Raw genomic sequence first — 15,916 nt, 5'->3', positions numbered from 1 at the left:
ATAGTGCTGCTTATGTAATCCCACATTACGAGGCAAGCAGTATGTGTATGTGTGTGTGAGGCTGGATTACTCTTAATTTTGTGTCCCTAAAATGTCAAAAAGGTTTTGGTAGAAGTTTGCAACTGAACTGAACTAACCCTAAACCATGTCAGAAAGATCGTCCTGGGATGCTTTTTAAATTGTATTGAAAAAGTTTCCATGTTAGGATGCACACTTTTTGGCTGCTCCAACTGAACAAACATGGGGAACAAACGAGAGGTTCTGACAAAATGTTGATTGCTGCAGTCTATTTAAAATTTAAATAAATGATTCAATGACTTATAAATAATTTACTTGTTTCATTACTGGATGAATCAGCATTTTTTGAACAAATCTTTTGAATGAATGATTCAATGACAAATACATTTTTTAACAGTTACTTACGATGTAATCGCTACATTTGTTAATTGTAGCGTCATGTTACTTTCTAAAGGTATCGAGATTTATACATTTAAAAAAATTATTGAACTTTTTGTTTTGTGAAGAAATTCATATATAGGCAAAATTTATGCTAAAGCACAGTACAAAATTAATTTCAAGCTATTCAAACATCATACATTCAGTCAAGAGAGTCTAAAATTGTCCGGTAGTATCCAAAAAGGATTTCCTAGATCTTTGCGTTTTGATAAATTAAATTTAGAATAATTCTGGCTCTATCTGACTGGATGAGCCACGTTTAAGCTTGTTGAGGAGAGTGTGCTAAGCAAACTTATGATTTTATCCAAGGGACAATTAACTTATATCATAGACTTAGAGAAATGCATAGCTATATGTGTGTTTACCCACTCAGAACAGTACTGCAAACAAAAAGCACCCACAACATGGTTTCCTTCAGAAAAATTAAAAATCTAGTTAAAACCATTTATTTCTTGAACAAATATTGCTGTATTTTATCATATCGCTTATTGCCATTTTTAAAGGTGCCCTTGACTCAAAAATTGAATTTACCCTGGCATAGTTAAATAACAAGAGTTCAGTACATGGAAAAGACATACAGTGAGTCTCAAACTCCATTGTTTCCTCCTTCTTATATAAATCTCATTTGTTTAAACGACCTCCGAAGAACAGGCGAATCTCAACATAACACCGACTGTTACGTAACAGTCGGGGTATACGCCCCCAATATTTGCATAATGCCAGCCCACGTTCCCAACAATTATCAAAGGCAATACACAAGGGCAGCCAGTTAACGTCTGGATCTGTGCACAGCTGAATCATCAGACTAGGTAAGCAAGAACAACAGCGAAAAATGGCAGATGGAGCAATAATAACTGACATGATCCATGATATCATGATATTTTTACTGATATTTGTAAATTGTCTTTCTAAATGTTTCGTTAGCATGTTGCTAATGTACTGTTAAATGAGGTCAAAGTTACCATCGTTTCTTACTGTATTCACGGAGACAAGACTGTCGTTATTTTCATTTTTTAAACACTTGCAGTCTGTATAATGTATAAACACAACTTCATTCTTTATAAATCTCTCCAACAGTGTAGGATTAGCCGTTAGCCACGGAGCCCAGCCTCAGATTCACTCAGAATTAAACTTTTAACATCAAAATAAATACTTTACTCACATAATTCGAAGCATGCATACAGCATGCATGACGAACATCTTGTAAAGATCCATTTGAGGGTTATATTAGCTGTGTGAACTTTGTAAATGCGCTGTAATATAGTTGACAGCTCGTGTGGCAGGAAGCTCGCGTCTTAAAGGGGCGGCGTCGAGTGAAATCAGTGCATAGTTAATGATGCCCCAAAATTGGCAGTTAAAAAAATTAATTAAAAAAAATCTATGGGGTATTTTGAGCTGAAACTTCACAAACACATTCAGGAGACACCTTAGACTTATATTACATCTTGTAAAAAAAACGTTCTTGGGCACCTTTAAAATTCATATTGTACTTACAGTGCCTCTATTATGCTTTTTTTAAGGGTCTTGAATTTGTTTTGGAGTCTCCTACAATAGGTTTACATGCATTTAAGGTCAAAAACACTTAATTTTCTCATAATATACAGTACATTGCAGCATCACCTCTTTTCTCAAAGTGTCTAAAATGGCTCGATCAAGGATCCGGTCTCTCTAAACCCCTCCTTTCTGAGAGCCTACTCTGCTCTGATTGGCCAGATGGCCCAGTCTGTTGTGATTGGTCTATCGCTTGCAGCTCAGCGTCTTCTCAAACATGTTGACAACACAAACCAAACTCTTCCAGTCTCAGCTACAACTATGGTGTTTGAGGGTCAAAGTAGACTTTGTTTGAGCTCTGTTCATTCTTTTGTGAGACAATAACTCCATTTATCGTGCACTTTGACCTTTGAAACTTTGCAGATCAATACAGCAAATAGCTACATTAAATAACAACATAAATCTCTGCCATTTCCTAACATGAAGCTGTCATCTGGAATATAACGCCGTTGTATGGACTACTTTTTTCCACCATTTCCTATCCACATTCCCTGTGCTCCTCTTAGCAGCCTGTTTCTCTTATATAACAAATACTGTATGGCATGTCTGGTGGGTTCACCTTGTCTGCTTTGCAGCTTATCAGCTTATAAATCTGGATGGCCACCACACGTATATGTCCACTGACTCTCTTCCTCATACATGTCATATCATATCATCTCTCTGACCTCTGACACCACTCGCTCGTTTGAGCTCTCTCACAATAGGGATAAACAAATGAACTATTACATGCAGTATATGAAGGATTTAGGGTTATGTATCTAACTGGTCTGGATGCCTTTTTATGCATTCGAAATTTAACAATGGAAAAGCAAGTTAGATGGCATTATATCAATATAATATAACTAATCAAACTGAAATAACTAAATTTTGGTTTAATTTCTCAAAAGTTTAGAAGTATATAAGCTACTAATTAGGCATCATAATCAAAAGAAAGAATATTATTCTGGTTTTAAATTTCAGTTCTATTTCACAGAACTAAAACATAAATTATTCTGGTTTCTTAAAGAGATAGTTCACCCAAAAATTTTATATTTTGATGAAGATATTTTGAAGAATGTCAGTAACCAAACAGTTTCTGGTCCCTATTGACACCCATGTTATTTATTTTCCATACTGTGGAAGTCAGTGGGGCCCATCAACTTTTTAGTTACCCACATTCTTCAAAATATGAAGAGGTTTGAGGGTAATTATGAGGGTAATTAACTTGAGGGTAAATTATGACAGAATTTTTATCTTTGGGTAAACTATGTCTTTAATAATTTAATACTAGGAAGCAAAAATTGTTTATCCTAACTATAAACAACAAAGACTTTTGTCAAGTTTCTTTTATTTAATTATTTAACTAATTTATTATGAAGAAAATGTATATGGTCTTTAAGTTGGATATGACAAAAGTAGCAGCGGATCCAGGGTTATTATAGATAACTAAAACTAAATAATCATAATAATAATTTTGTTACTTGAAATAAAATCAACATTAATTAAATTAAGGCAACATGTCTCGTTTTTTAATTTAGTTTAGCTTGATGTACGAAAATAACTAAAACTTAAATAGATAATAATAAAAAACTATATATGAATATTTAAAAATGTAATAAAACAAATTAAAATAAAAACAGAAAATAGAAAATAAAAAATTCAAAATAATAATTAAAATAGTATCTCAATGATAGAAAAATAACACTGAGAAGATCAGAGAGTGAATTAGCCAACTGATTCAGATTAATAACTCATGAGTTTGAGACTAATTAGTGAGTGTTTTGACCAATGCATTAAAAAGAACCGTCTCATAAGAGTCACTTGCTCGTGAATCGGACTACACAACCTCAAGAACCTAATGAACCAAATTCCCAACACTAATATTAATAAATCACCTCTCATAACCTCTCACCGGTTTCTGGTCTTCATCCACTGATGACACCGTGTCTTCTTCATCCTCCTCCTCAGGAAATTCCACATCCGATTCTCCTGGTGCAATGGGCACACAGATGGTGAGGTTGGGATTGGTCATGTAACTTTCCTGTCCTTCTGGAATAATGTACTTCTCTTCATACCGCCCTAAACTTCCCAAACCACCATTGCAGTCAGCATGGTTCTCTTTCAGGGGCGCCTGCACCTCCTTGGCCTTCCGTCTGTGCCATGCCAGGTTCCCATTGAAGAGGTCTTTGATGGTGTTCAGCAGCCAAGTGAAACCGAAGTGGATTCGAGCGATGGCTATCTGAAGGTTGTTCATTTCTCCGTCGTCATCTGGCGCTGCCAGATTATCAGAGCTGAAGGAGCTCAACAACAGGGCCAGAAACAGATTCAACACCTAGAGAGAAACCAAGAATAAAAAATTATATCATTTCTGAAACGTGAACCACATTCAGGAATGTTTTGGGATGGACATTAGCTCATTGCATATCATAAAGCCAAATGAGATTTTGAACCCAACACTATTTCAGAGTGGGATAAGTATATTTTCTGATGTTACGGCTGTTCACAGTGGTAGTCCTTGTGTGCCAAGCCCTTGTTCTATTGCAGAAATGTCAACCACTTACAAAAATGTCCCATGTTCATAACAGGCTTTTTTTTTTTCTGCTGCCTGGTTTGTAAGAGCCACTTTGTGGGTTGTCATGGAAACCTGAGTAGTTGCACTCTGACCTTTAATCACACAGCAAAGATAATCCCAAACTGACTTTTGTCAAGCGAGAAGGAGATGAACAGATCTCACTGGATTGTGTTACAGAGGGTTTGAGCTGGTTTGAACCTCCCAAAGGAAGTCAAGTGATAACGGATTCAAGCTTTATAGAAGTGGTCAATGTGAACTATTGTTATTTAGAAAATAGGAGCATGGAATTCTTATTTTATGTTTCACAGAAAAATTAACAGTTTAAGGTTTTGGATATGCATGTCAAAACTACAAATTTTCATAACTGACTAGTCTGGTGTAGTCTGCAAAAATTTGTAAAAGTGCTTGTAAACATTCTAAGCTTCGATTCTTCAACATTTTATTGTACAAAACTATTTAAGTCCTCCGAAAAACACGGCGCAACGTATTCATAGTTCGTTATTGTTAAATCCTTGTAAGTGCACACTAACAAGGACGATAAAGACCACCGTCTTTAGTGCACCTCTTGAGACCAGGGAAGTGAGGTTAACACACGCACAGCTCTTATTACCTTGTAATCTTTACTCAAAATAACTTCCACTCCCACTTACTTGTTAACTGGCATGAGGGTGGGACAACCTGGAAGTGAGGTTTAGGGGGGTGAGTGTAACAGAGGCAAGTAAGATCTGTGTAAACCTCACTCCTCTGGCCTCAAGAAGTGTGCTGGCGACTGACGATAGAGACTGCACCCCCCTCCCCCCCAACCCTCACTCCCATCCGGGTCATGGCACCAAATGTTACAATTTTGGACCTACAATGTTATCTTAGTGACGTCTAATTAAAAGTAGACCTTCACTGAGAGGTCAGCCACACCACTTGAGATGTGAGGCATTTTTTTTGTCCTTTTCTGTCTAGTATTTGAGAAAGGGCAAAGTGCCCCACAACTTTACATGTCCATGTTGTCTACCCTATTACCCAGAAAAGCATTGTGAATGAATTACCAGTGACAAACAGCTGCTTCTCTAGCTGTTTTTACAACAGTACACAAGTTGCCAATTTTGAGCTGGAAAATCCAGAAGAGGAAAAAGCACAAGTCTGTGGACCTTTTGAATGCGTTTCCAAGCAACACACAACAGGGGACTTCTGGGTAAAATATTAAAAGCTAAATTTCTTTCTTAGTCAAGGTATACTGGGTTATTTCAGGAAAACATGACTTTGAGGGACAGAAGTACTGTATGTTCAATTGGTTGTGCTGTTGTATACCTTAGTGTCAAGCTGACAAAATTATTGAAAACATCTTTCCAAAAAGTATTTTATAATGCACAAACAACTGTACAAAATATGTACTGCCAATTAAACCAACTGCATATATCCGTCAATGACTTGTTTCCATTTGCATCACTACCCTGAGGCCAAACACAGTTGGAGAACTGTAAATATGATGGAGACATGTAAACCAGGATTCCCACACATTTTCACCAATGAAGTTTCATGTTTACGATTATTGGCTAACTATTTTAAAAGCAATTTTATAGAGATTGAAAATAATTGCATTTGTCACATTAGCAATTTCATTCTTTGAAACATCATCAGTGTATCATGTCTTCTTTTAGGCCAGCCATCATGTTAAAACAGGAAAACTTAGGAAGGAAAGCTTAGTGGCGTCTTATTTTCTGGGAAATAAACTCCTTTCTTGGAGGTATTTTCTGGTCATGACTGGATCAAGAACATCCGGGAGAATTAAGTAATATTTCTCTAATGCCATCTTATATATCCCCACAATCAAATTGTTAGAGTTTTATCTTCAAAATATACATTTCAATGCAAAGAATAATGAACCAGACCTCCCAGAAAACCAAGTTGACAATTCAATACTCAAAAAGAATGCAAACTGAGCTCTGGAAATTTACAGCAATTTAGTGTTTTAAGATGCAAAACTTTGTATGTGATCTGTGTTTCTTATAGTGTTTTTTTTTTTAGAAAGTCTAACATTAGTGTCAATAAACGATTCTCATACGTCTACACGTTTGAGCGTCAGTAGTTCAGTAGACATCATGACCCCATCATAGAGTCATTTTAATAATAATAATCTGAAATCCTGTGTTCAAACATCGGCGCTTCTGTCTCCTATACTGACCAGCTACATGTCTGAATTAGCCAATGCATACATCCATTTTCTTAAGTTTGTCTTTAAAGGAATAATTTACCCAAACATTTTGCATGCATTTTTTTGTTGTTTTTTGCATACAACACATGTGGGTGGTAATTCTGCCAACCTCCAAAAAAATACCATAAAATATCCTAAACATTTTCCTTGTAGCTTGCCAGTATAAAATATGCGTTCACTTTCTTATTAGCTTGGACATTCTGCCTAACATCTCCTTTTCTGTTTTAGAGAAGACAAGTGGGCGTGCAAATGATGAAAAAATTTTAATTTATGGGGGAATTATCCCTTTATTTTCCTCGTTATTCAATGACTATTTAAACAAGCACTATTTAGATGCTGATATTATGCTATTTTAAAGGTTCCTAATTTTGTTTTGTTGTCTCCTACAATAGATTTACATGCATCCAAGGTCAAAAAACACTTTGATTTTCTCATAATATACATTGCAGCATCACTTCTTTTCTCACAGCGTCTGAAACGATTCAATAAAGGATTCAGTCTCTCTAAACCCCTCCTTTTTGAGAGTCTACTCTGCTTGTGATTGGTCTACTGCTTACAGCACGCCAGAATAGAAGCAGCCATTACCATATCTGAATTTGAGCTCAGGAGCTTCCTCAGCACTAGGTTGTATTGGTTTTACTGTATCAATTCGAGATACAGATCCTTTTGAAGTGCAGCAAAGTGGATTTGCTTTTGCAGCCCAGAAAACAGCATCTTCTCGACATGTCGACAACTCGAGCCAAACTCTTCCAGGCCTCAGCTACAGCTACGGTTCAGAGTAGACTTTGTTCAAGGGAAGCCAATGAAGATCACAGGCTGGCATTATGCAAATTTGTTACAAACCTATATACGTTTGTTGAGGAAGTAAGACTGGAATTCCCGATGACTCGTTTCAGGCAGTTCAGAAACTTTGCAGACCTTTTACGTTCACAAACAGCTATATAACACACTAGATGAAAGATAATATCCAAAAAAAAAAAAAAAAAAAAAGCATAATAGGGGCACTTTTAAAGTCTTACTAGGTTAAGAAGAGCTTCCATTTATTAGGAACATGGATAATCCCATTCTGATCAATCACATCTTCATACAGTAATCCAGACTAATAAATGATTCTTATTATGTGTGAAGAAAAAGACTGCTGAGGGATGTTGTACTGCAGAATGTTGTGATTGACCAATCAGAATTAAGTATTCCACAGCATCTCATTATCATAACCTGAGCAGAACACAGTTCTCGTACTCACCACCAGGTTTCCAATGACCATGACCAGCATGAAGACCAGAATACAAAGAGGCTGTCCGGCCACCTCCATACAGTCCCACATGGTCTCGATCCATTCCCCGCACAAGACCCGGAACACGATGAGGAACGAGTGGAAGAAGTCCTTCATGTGCCAGCGAGGAAGAGTGCAGTCGTAGCTGATCTTACACACGCAGTCCTGATAGTTCTTTCCAAACAGCTGCATGCCCACCACAGCGAAGATGAAGACGATGATGGCCAAGACCAGCGTCAGGTTCCCCAAAGCGCCCACGGAGTTACCGATGATCTTTATCAGCGTGTTGAGGGTGGGCCACGATTTTGCTAGTTTAAAAACTCTCAGCTGAGGACAAAATACAGAACATATATGAATATTGTCAACATGAATTTGTAAATTCTTTCTGGTCTTATTGTGATCGGTCATGTTATTCCAGACCAAAAAAACACCTTTTATTATTGGCTGCCATCGCTAAGCTCTTGTATTTTTCATAACATTGAACCACTTGTCACACAGAAACTTTTGACCGTCAAGTTCTGATGGATTCAGATTACAGTTGTGAATGGCATTCATGTTGAATTAAATTGCAAGATGTCTCTCAAATTAATAAATTAATAATCATGATGCAAACAATTGGATTTTATAAGCCAGTCAAAGACATTTTCTTATGTAAATTCACCTAACTGGTCATTTTATTTGAGCTAAAGCATTACCTATTTGCAATGTGACTGATGTTGACCTAAAAGAAAGTATAGCCCACTTTTTGAGATGTCAACTCTAACCTATTTAATCTCACTAATGGATAAAGGATTACGGCTCTGCCAAATATGCACATGTGGGTGAAGCCATGCAGAAAGACAGTCAAATTTTTAACCTACACACACAGCGCTGCTTAACAACAGTTTTATTATCACAATATAAAGGGATGTTAAAAGCTCTGTGCAGCTTTAATCTGATAATGAATTGCAAGACGCTTGGGTTGAAGGGGGTCATTCAAGTACAGATGGAGTCTGCGTGCCACCTTTGTCACGCGTACTGTGTTTTTCATCACATAAATACAGATGTGTTGACATTTAAAACTTTAAAGGCTATCTGCGCTAATGGATTCAGTCAAATACACTAATAATGCTTACTAATTATAGACTACAGATACAAAAACTGATGGCAGTTTTAAGAGCAAAGTATCAAGATCATTGACTGTGACATTATGCCCATTTTTGGATTTGGGATAATACAAATATGAATTGTTTAAATCTATGTTTTTTTTTTCAAAGCTTTCATATCTAAATGATGCATAGTAATATTTAAAGCAATGTATTGCATATTCATGATATTCACAGTAATTTTGCTGGCAATATAAAATTAAGTAACACTGAATATTTTGATGATTTTAATGCACTTTTTAGTTGGCCATTCCGTTTTTTTTTTTTTTTTTTTTTTTAATGACATTAAGCTAGTTTTATGATCCTTCCATGTCTTGAGACCCCATAAGTATGTGAGTTTTACATCAAAAATGTTTAACAGCGTTTCTGATTTAAACTTTAGCAGCAAAAAATGTGCTCATTTGTGTGAATCAATTGAAAAAGTCTGCTTGTAACATGTATGTTCTGTTTTGGTTTAGTTTCATTGTGTTTTAGTTCTAGTTTAGTTCTGTTCCTGTTTGTCTTTGTTCCCTTTGCTTGTTTGTCTTCATGGTTTCGGATTGAGTCATGCACATTTCTGGTTACGTTAATTATCCCTGTGTGTATTTAAGCCTCGAGTTCTTTCTGTTCATTGTTCGGTGTCTTCTGAGTTTTATGGTTTTGCTAATTTCTCCAGAGAATTCTTGTTTTGGATTATTGGATTAAAGACTGTTTTTGTCATATTCTCCTGTCGTGAGCTTCACTGCAGCAACATCTGACACTGCTTCAGTTAATGCATAAGTTTGCTGATTTTCAACCAGCTTTGTATCGTTACAATATCTGTAGCAGATATCAGATGAACAGATGAACAGATATCCTTGATTATTTGTCAGCTGGATTACACAAAACACATCAGTTTGCATCATCTGGTGGACTTTTGACAGCTCCAAGGCTTTACAGATTGAACGCAATTTTTGTATTGCCACGCACGGGCAGTCAAATTGACAGAAGGGTGGCACCAAAATAAAACATTGTGCATTAAAGGTATTGAATTTTTTGGCAAAAGGGAACGCCACAGCCATTTTCTCTAGTCATGTAGCACCATTTGTTTTTTCTAACAGTTCTACTGCATAGATAGCCAAGTTTTATTAAAAGCCCATCTTGCCAGTGGCGAATTCTTCTTTTAACTGATTCAAACCTCTGATTCAATGATTCACTCAAAAATATTCACATACAGTGGGTACGGAAAGTATTCAGACCCCCTTAAATTTTTCACTCTTTGTTATATTGCAGCCATTTGCTAAAATCATTTAAGTTCATTTTTTCCTCATTAATGTACACACAGCACCCCACCAGGACGACATTTTTGCAGATTTATTAAAAAAGAAAAACTGAAATATCACATGGTCCTAAGTATTCAGACCCTTTGCTGTGACACTCATATATTTAACTCAGGTGCTGTCCATTTCTTCTGATCATCCTTGAGATGGTTCTACACCTTCATTTGAGTCCAGCTGTGTTTGATTATACTGATTGGACTTGATTAGGAAAGCCACACACCTGTCTATGCAAGACCTTACAGCTCACAGTGCATGTCAGAGCAAATGAGAATCATGAGGTCAAAGGAACTGCCTGAAGAGCTCAGAGACAGAATTGTGGCAAGGCACAGATCTGACCAAGGTTACAAAAACATTTCTGCTGCACTTAAGGTTCCTAAGAGCACAGTGGCCTCCATAATCCTTAAATGGAAGACGTTTGGGACGACCAGAACCCTTCCTAGAGCTGGCCATCCGGCCAAACTGAGCTATCGGGGGAGAAGAGCCTTGGTGAGAGAGGTAAAGAAGAACCCAAAGATCACTGTGGCTGAGCTCCAGAGATGCAGGCGGGAGATGGAAGAAAGTTGTAGAAAGTCAACCATCACTGCAGCCCTCCACCAGTCGGGGCTTTATGGCAGAGTGGCCCGACGGAAGCCTCTCCTCAGTGCAAGACACATGAAAGCCCGCATGGAGTTTGCTAAAAAACACCTGAAGGACTCCAAGATGGTGAGAAATAAGATTCTCTAGTCTGATGAGACCAAGATAGAACTTTTTGGCCTTAATTCTAAGCGGTATGTGTGGAGAAAACCAGGCACTGCTCATCACCTGTCCAATACAGTCCCAACAGTGAAGCATGGTGGTGACAGCATCATGCTGTAGGGGTGTTTTTCAGCTGCAGGGACAGGACGACTGGTTGCAATCGAGGGAAAGATGAATGCGGCCAAGTACAAGGATATCCTGGACGAAAACCTTCTCCAGAGTGCTCAGGACCTCAGACTGGGCCGAAGGTTTACCTTCCAACAAGACAATGACCCTAAGCACACAGCTAAGATAACGAAGGAGTAGTGTTGTCACGGTACCAAAATTCCAGTAGTCGGTACCGATACCATGAAAATTTTACGGTTCTCGGTACCAATTTCGGTACCACAGCAAAATCTGTTGGAACTATTTTACTATTTTATATAGCTAATTTTAAAAACATTAAATATGATTTGGAGCATGTGTGTATGTTTGTGTGTGTATAGGCTGCCTCAATGAAATCAATTTTGAAATATAAAAAATAAATAAATAATTGGTATGTTATGAAGCTCGTATGCTGGTTTGAGCTGGTGTATGCTGGTCAAGTGCTGGTCCATGCTGGTCCTAAGCTGGTCCTGGAGCAGCATGGTCCAGCATAGGACCAGCGTAATCCAGATCGAACCAGCATACCAGCTTCAAAACCTACCTTACATATGCTCGTTTTTTCAACAGGGGTAACAAACGTGCGTGCTTATTTTAGCTATTCCGTCAGTGAAACAATATACTAGCCTGTAAATCTATGAAATAAATATAAGTAAATAATGGTAACCTAAATAATAAGAAAGTTAAATATTATTTTAAAAAACATTCGTTTTTTATTTCCACACAAAGATGCGTCATATAGCCAATGTCCCGTTATTATAGGCTTTGATATAACCTACCGCTCTGCGCTTTGAGAGGGATGAGGACACGAGCAGGAAATAGACCATTTCTCTTTAATAATATCTTCATGTTATCTCCTGATGTTACAAACAACTGACACTTGTTGTAAAAGGTCTGAAGAGCGAGTTTTATCCTCCGCAGGGGCAAGACATTCAGGCTATGTTGGATTTAGCGCTGCCAGAGAAAGCGAAAGTAAAAATCACTGGCGTGTGTGAAACGCGCTATACAAATAAACTTGACGCGCCTAGACATTAAGTCTAGTAACAAGCGCAAACTGTGTTAAATAGAAATTGACGTGCAAGCAAAAAGGTTTCTGTCCTACGGTGTTTTTCTAATTTACCACAGTAAAGAATGCGAATAGCCTATAATAGGCCTAAATGCGAAAGGAACGTTTATAATCCCCTGCGTGAGTGAAGATTTGGGAAAAGAAACGGAGATTCCATGTGGAATAACTAATGGAATATTGTTAATATTGTGGAATAACTAATGGAATTCTCTGCTAAGCAGGAGACCAGGGGTGCGTTTCCCGAAAGCATCGTTGGTGAACTATGGTCGTAAGTCCCATTGAACTCTATTGGTAACGACGGAACTTACGACCATAGTTCGCTTTGGGAAACGCACCCCAGATCGCGATTCGCAAAACAGAATACAAAGCTTAAATTTATGGACTCACATACCTCTGTCATTCGGCATGAACCAATATGTTTCCATGGCTGCGATGTCACATTTAATTGCTAACCTATTATTTATTTTGTAGCTAAACAAAGCTTTGTGCTTCACTCGTGTCATATTCAAGTAAATACTGCCAACAGCCTTATCAGTGGGTACCGAATATACCCGGAATCTCGGTACTACCGGTACTACAGAAATGCGGGTATCGTCACATTTTCAAAATTTCAGTACCGACTTGGTACCGAAGTACCGGTACTTTTGACAACACTACGAAGGAGTGGCTTCACAACAACTCTGACTGTTCTTGAATGGCCCAGCCAGAGCCCTGACTTAAACCCAATTGAGCATCTCTGGAGAGACCTAAAAATGGCTGTCCACCAACGTTTACCATCCAACCTGACAGAATCGGAGAGGATCTGCAAGGAGGAATGGCAGAGGATCCCCAAATCCAGGTGTGAAAAACTTGTTGCATCTTTCCCAAAAAGACTCATGGCTGTATTAGATCAAAAGGGTGCGTCTACTAAATACTGAGCAAAGGGTCTGAATACTTAGGACCATGTGATATTTTAGTTTTTCTTTTTTAATAAATCTGCAAAAATGTCAACAATTCTGTGTTTTTCTGTCAATATGGGGTGCTGTGCAAATGGCTGCAATATAACAAAGAGTGAAAAATTTAAGGGGGTCTGAATACTTTCCGTACCCACTGTAAGTCACCTTATGGCATTCTCATATATTGTCCAAGTGTGACAATCTTCACTGTTGTCCAGCCTAGAGAATTTACTATGTCTATTTCCAAGCAGAGTCGAAACTTACCAGTCTGAACGAACGGAGGACAGACAGACCCTCCACGTTGGAAAGGCCCAACTCCATCAGACTCAAACAAACGATAATTCCGTCAAAGATGTTCCAGCCTTGCTGAAAGTAATAGTATGGATCCAGAGCAAAGATCTTCAGCATCATCTCTGCTGTGAAGATTCCAGTGAACACCTGGTAAGCAAGAATAAAACTTTACATTGAAATATAAGTAGATATATGCACATAAACTACAATGGAAACACGTTTATCAAAAATCCCTCGATGTGCAACAAAAAACTCACATGACTTTGCCTCAACAGTGGATGTGATTGGATAATTGGACTAACCAGTGGGCCAGTTTCATTGCACAGCATCTCAAAAGTTTGTTTGGTCACTCTGAAATAACTGAGCCAAAGTCTGTCATCAAAATGATTTGGTTTAATTTCCTCCCCGAAGCGTCTCACATGATTGAGTTACCAAACATCAGGGATCTGAACGCAAGACAACATGACAGCGTTTATTGCGTTTCGTCTGCACGCTCTGAGACACAAGTCATTTATGATGTAGGAAAAAAGAGCCACAGTGGCTTTCTCGATTGTGGCAACTTCCATTTTTATTACAGATATTTTGCACCAATTTCCCAGGAAGTGACAATTTTGTTCGCCACATGGGATGGAAATGCTGCTTTATTCACAAATGTTTTATTCCAATGTATTTTTATTCCGATATTTAAAATTTGCAGCTTTTGACTGAAACATAGCAAATGATAATAATAAGAAATGTCTCTTGAGCAGCAAATCAGCATATTAGAATTATTTCTATAGGATCATGTGACACTGAAGACTGCTGAAAATTCAGCTTTGCCACCATAGGAATAAATTACATTTTAAAATATATTACAATAGAATTGTAATATTATTTTTCAATATTACAGCTTTAACTGTATTTTTGACCAAATAAATGCAGCCTCGGTGAGAATAAGAGACATCGTAAAAAATCTTAATTATTCCAAAAAATTCCAAAGAAGCAAAGAAACAGGGCTGGTTAAGATGCTCAAACAAAAAACAAAGTTTTTGAGAGCGCCACTGTTGCTGTAATTGTCCTCACCAGGTTTCCAACACTCAGCATGCTGTTGAATTCATCCGTCATGGGATAGTGCTCTAGTGCCATGAACAATGTGTTGAGAACAATGCAAATGGTAATTGCAAGGTCCAGAAAGGGGTCCATCACCATGACTTTAAGTCCTTCCTTCACTCTTATCCAGGCTGGAGAGCATGTCCATATCAGGTACTTCTTGGCAAATTCATACCAGCATGGAGGACATTTCTGACGGGCCTCTTCAAGTTCTAAGAGGGGAGATGGAAAACAATTAATAAGAACATTAAGGATCGGCTTTTAATAGATAAATTGTTTTTCCTTGACAGCAGTGAGAGCAATCAAAGATGTTTGCTTCTTCCTATTTGTCTCATAAGAAAAAGAGTTTCAGAAGAGAGTCTCAGACTGTGCTCATATTTGTCATGGTACCAAAGTCTGCAATCAAAGTTAGAGATCTCAATGTGAACTCAAATATTTCTCATCAAATTCTTCTGAGATCCAGTGATCTACTGATCTGAGCTGATATCCACATTAATACTCTTACATCTACTTCTATTCTTCTACAGCATGTCAACAATTCTCTCATTTGTGTCTGGTTTTATTTTTATTTTTTTAAATAATTTTAGTCCGTCACACCCTCCATGGCGTCACTGAAGAAGCTGACAGAGCTCAGTCCTCTCTTCCTGTGAGGAGGCGGGACTTCCTCCTGCATGTCGACAGTCAGCTTGGCAGCTGCAGAGGTCTGTTCATTCTGACACTCTGGCTCCTGTCAATCAAAATGAACATAAAAAAAATAAGTAGCATAAACGGTATGTACTAATACTAGCCTATATAACAAATCTCGATTGCTTGATTGTTATTTTGTTGAAAAATATAAACAATATCATCACCCAGCAATATATTAAAAGTTGGATATATTGTACATAGTACTTTACCTGGATACATACAATACACTCATATAAACCAGATAATACTATAAAGTAAATCTCGTCTGCGTGATTGTTTATATCATTGCAAAATGTAAGCTGTATTATTGCACAGCTCTATACTTCCATTGATGTATGGGTTGTTAGGATTTGGCCGAGATACAACTATTTGAAAATCTGGAAAATCAAAAAAATCTAAATATTGAGAAAATCACCTTTAAAGTTGTCCAAATGAAGTCCTTAGCAACACATATACACTCACAAAAATACATTTTTGATATATTTACGGAAG

At 37.5% G+C, this 15,916-nt stretch overlaps 1 protein-coding gene and 1 long non-coding RNA gene across 2 annotated transcripts in view; one reads left to right on the top strand and one right to left on the bottom strand.

Moving 5' to 3' along the window:
- The window catches only part of scn12aa (sodium channel, voltage gated, type XII, alpha a), a 74,578-nt gene that overhangs the window by 12,948 nt on the left and 45,714 nt on the right, over positions 1-15,916 (bottom strand). The window contains exons 13-17 of the mRNA XM_048162616.1: positions 15,335-15,464; positions 14,711-14,949; positions 13,622-13,795; positions 8,008-8,364; positions 3,899-4,318 (exon numbers count right to left, since the gene is read on the bottom strand). Coding sequence (XP_048018573.1) covers positions 3,899-4,318; positions 8,008-8,364; positions 13,622-13,795; positions 14,711-14,949; positions 15,335-15,464 — 1,320 coding nt within the window. The remainder of the gene's footprint in view (positions 1-3,898; positions 4,319-8,007; positions 8,365-13,621; positions 13,796-14,710; positions 14,950-15,334; positions 15,465-15,916) is intronic.
- Positions 1,211-4,221, top strand: LOC125250179. The gene is made up of 3 exons (XR_007180742.1): positions 1,211-1,265; positions 3,955-3,998; positions 4,092-4,221. It is a non-coding gene; the product is annotated as an uncharacterized LOC125250179 (long non-coding RNA).

The sequence above is a fragment of the Megalobrama amblycephala genome, linkage group LG17 (assembly GCF_018812025.1).
Source record: "Megalobrama amblycephala isolate DHTTF-2021 linkage group LG17, ASM1881202v1, whole genome shotgun sequence".
NCBI classification, from domain to species: Eukaryota; Metazoa; Chordata; class Actinopteri; order Cypriniformes; family Xenocyprididae; genus Megalobrama; species Megalobrama amblycephala.
Note: the sequence above shows the minus strand (reverse complement) of the source record. Positions and strands in the feature narration are given on the sequence as shown.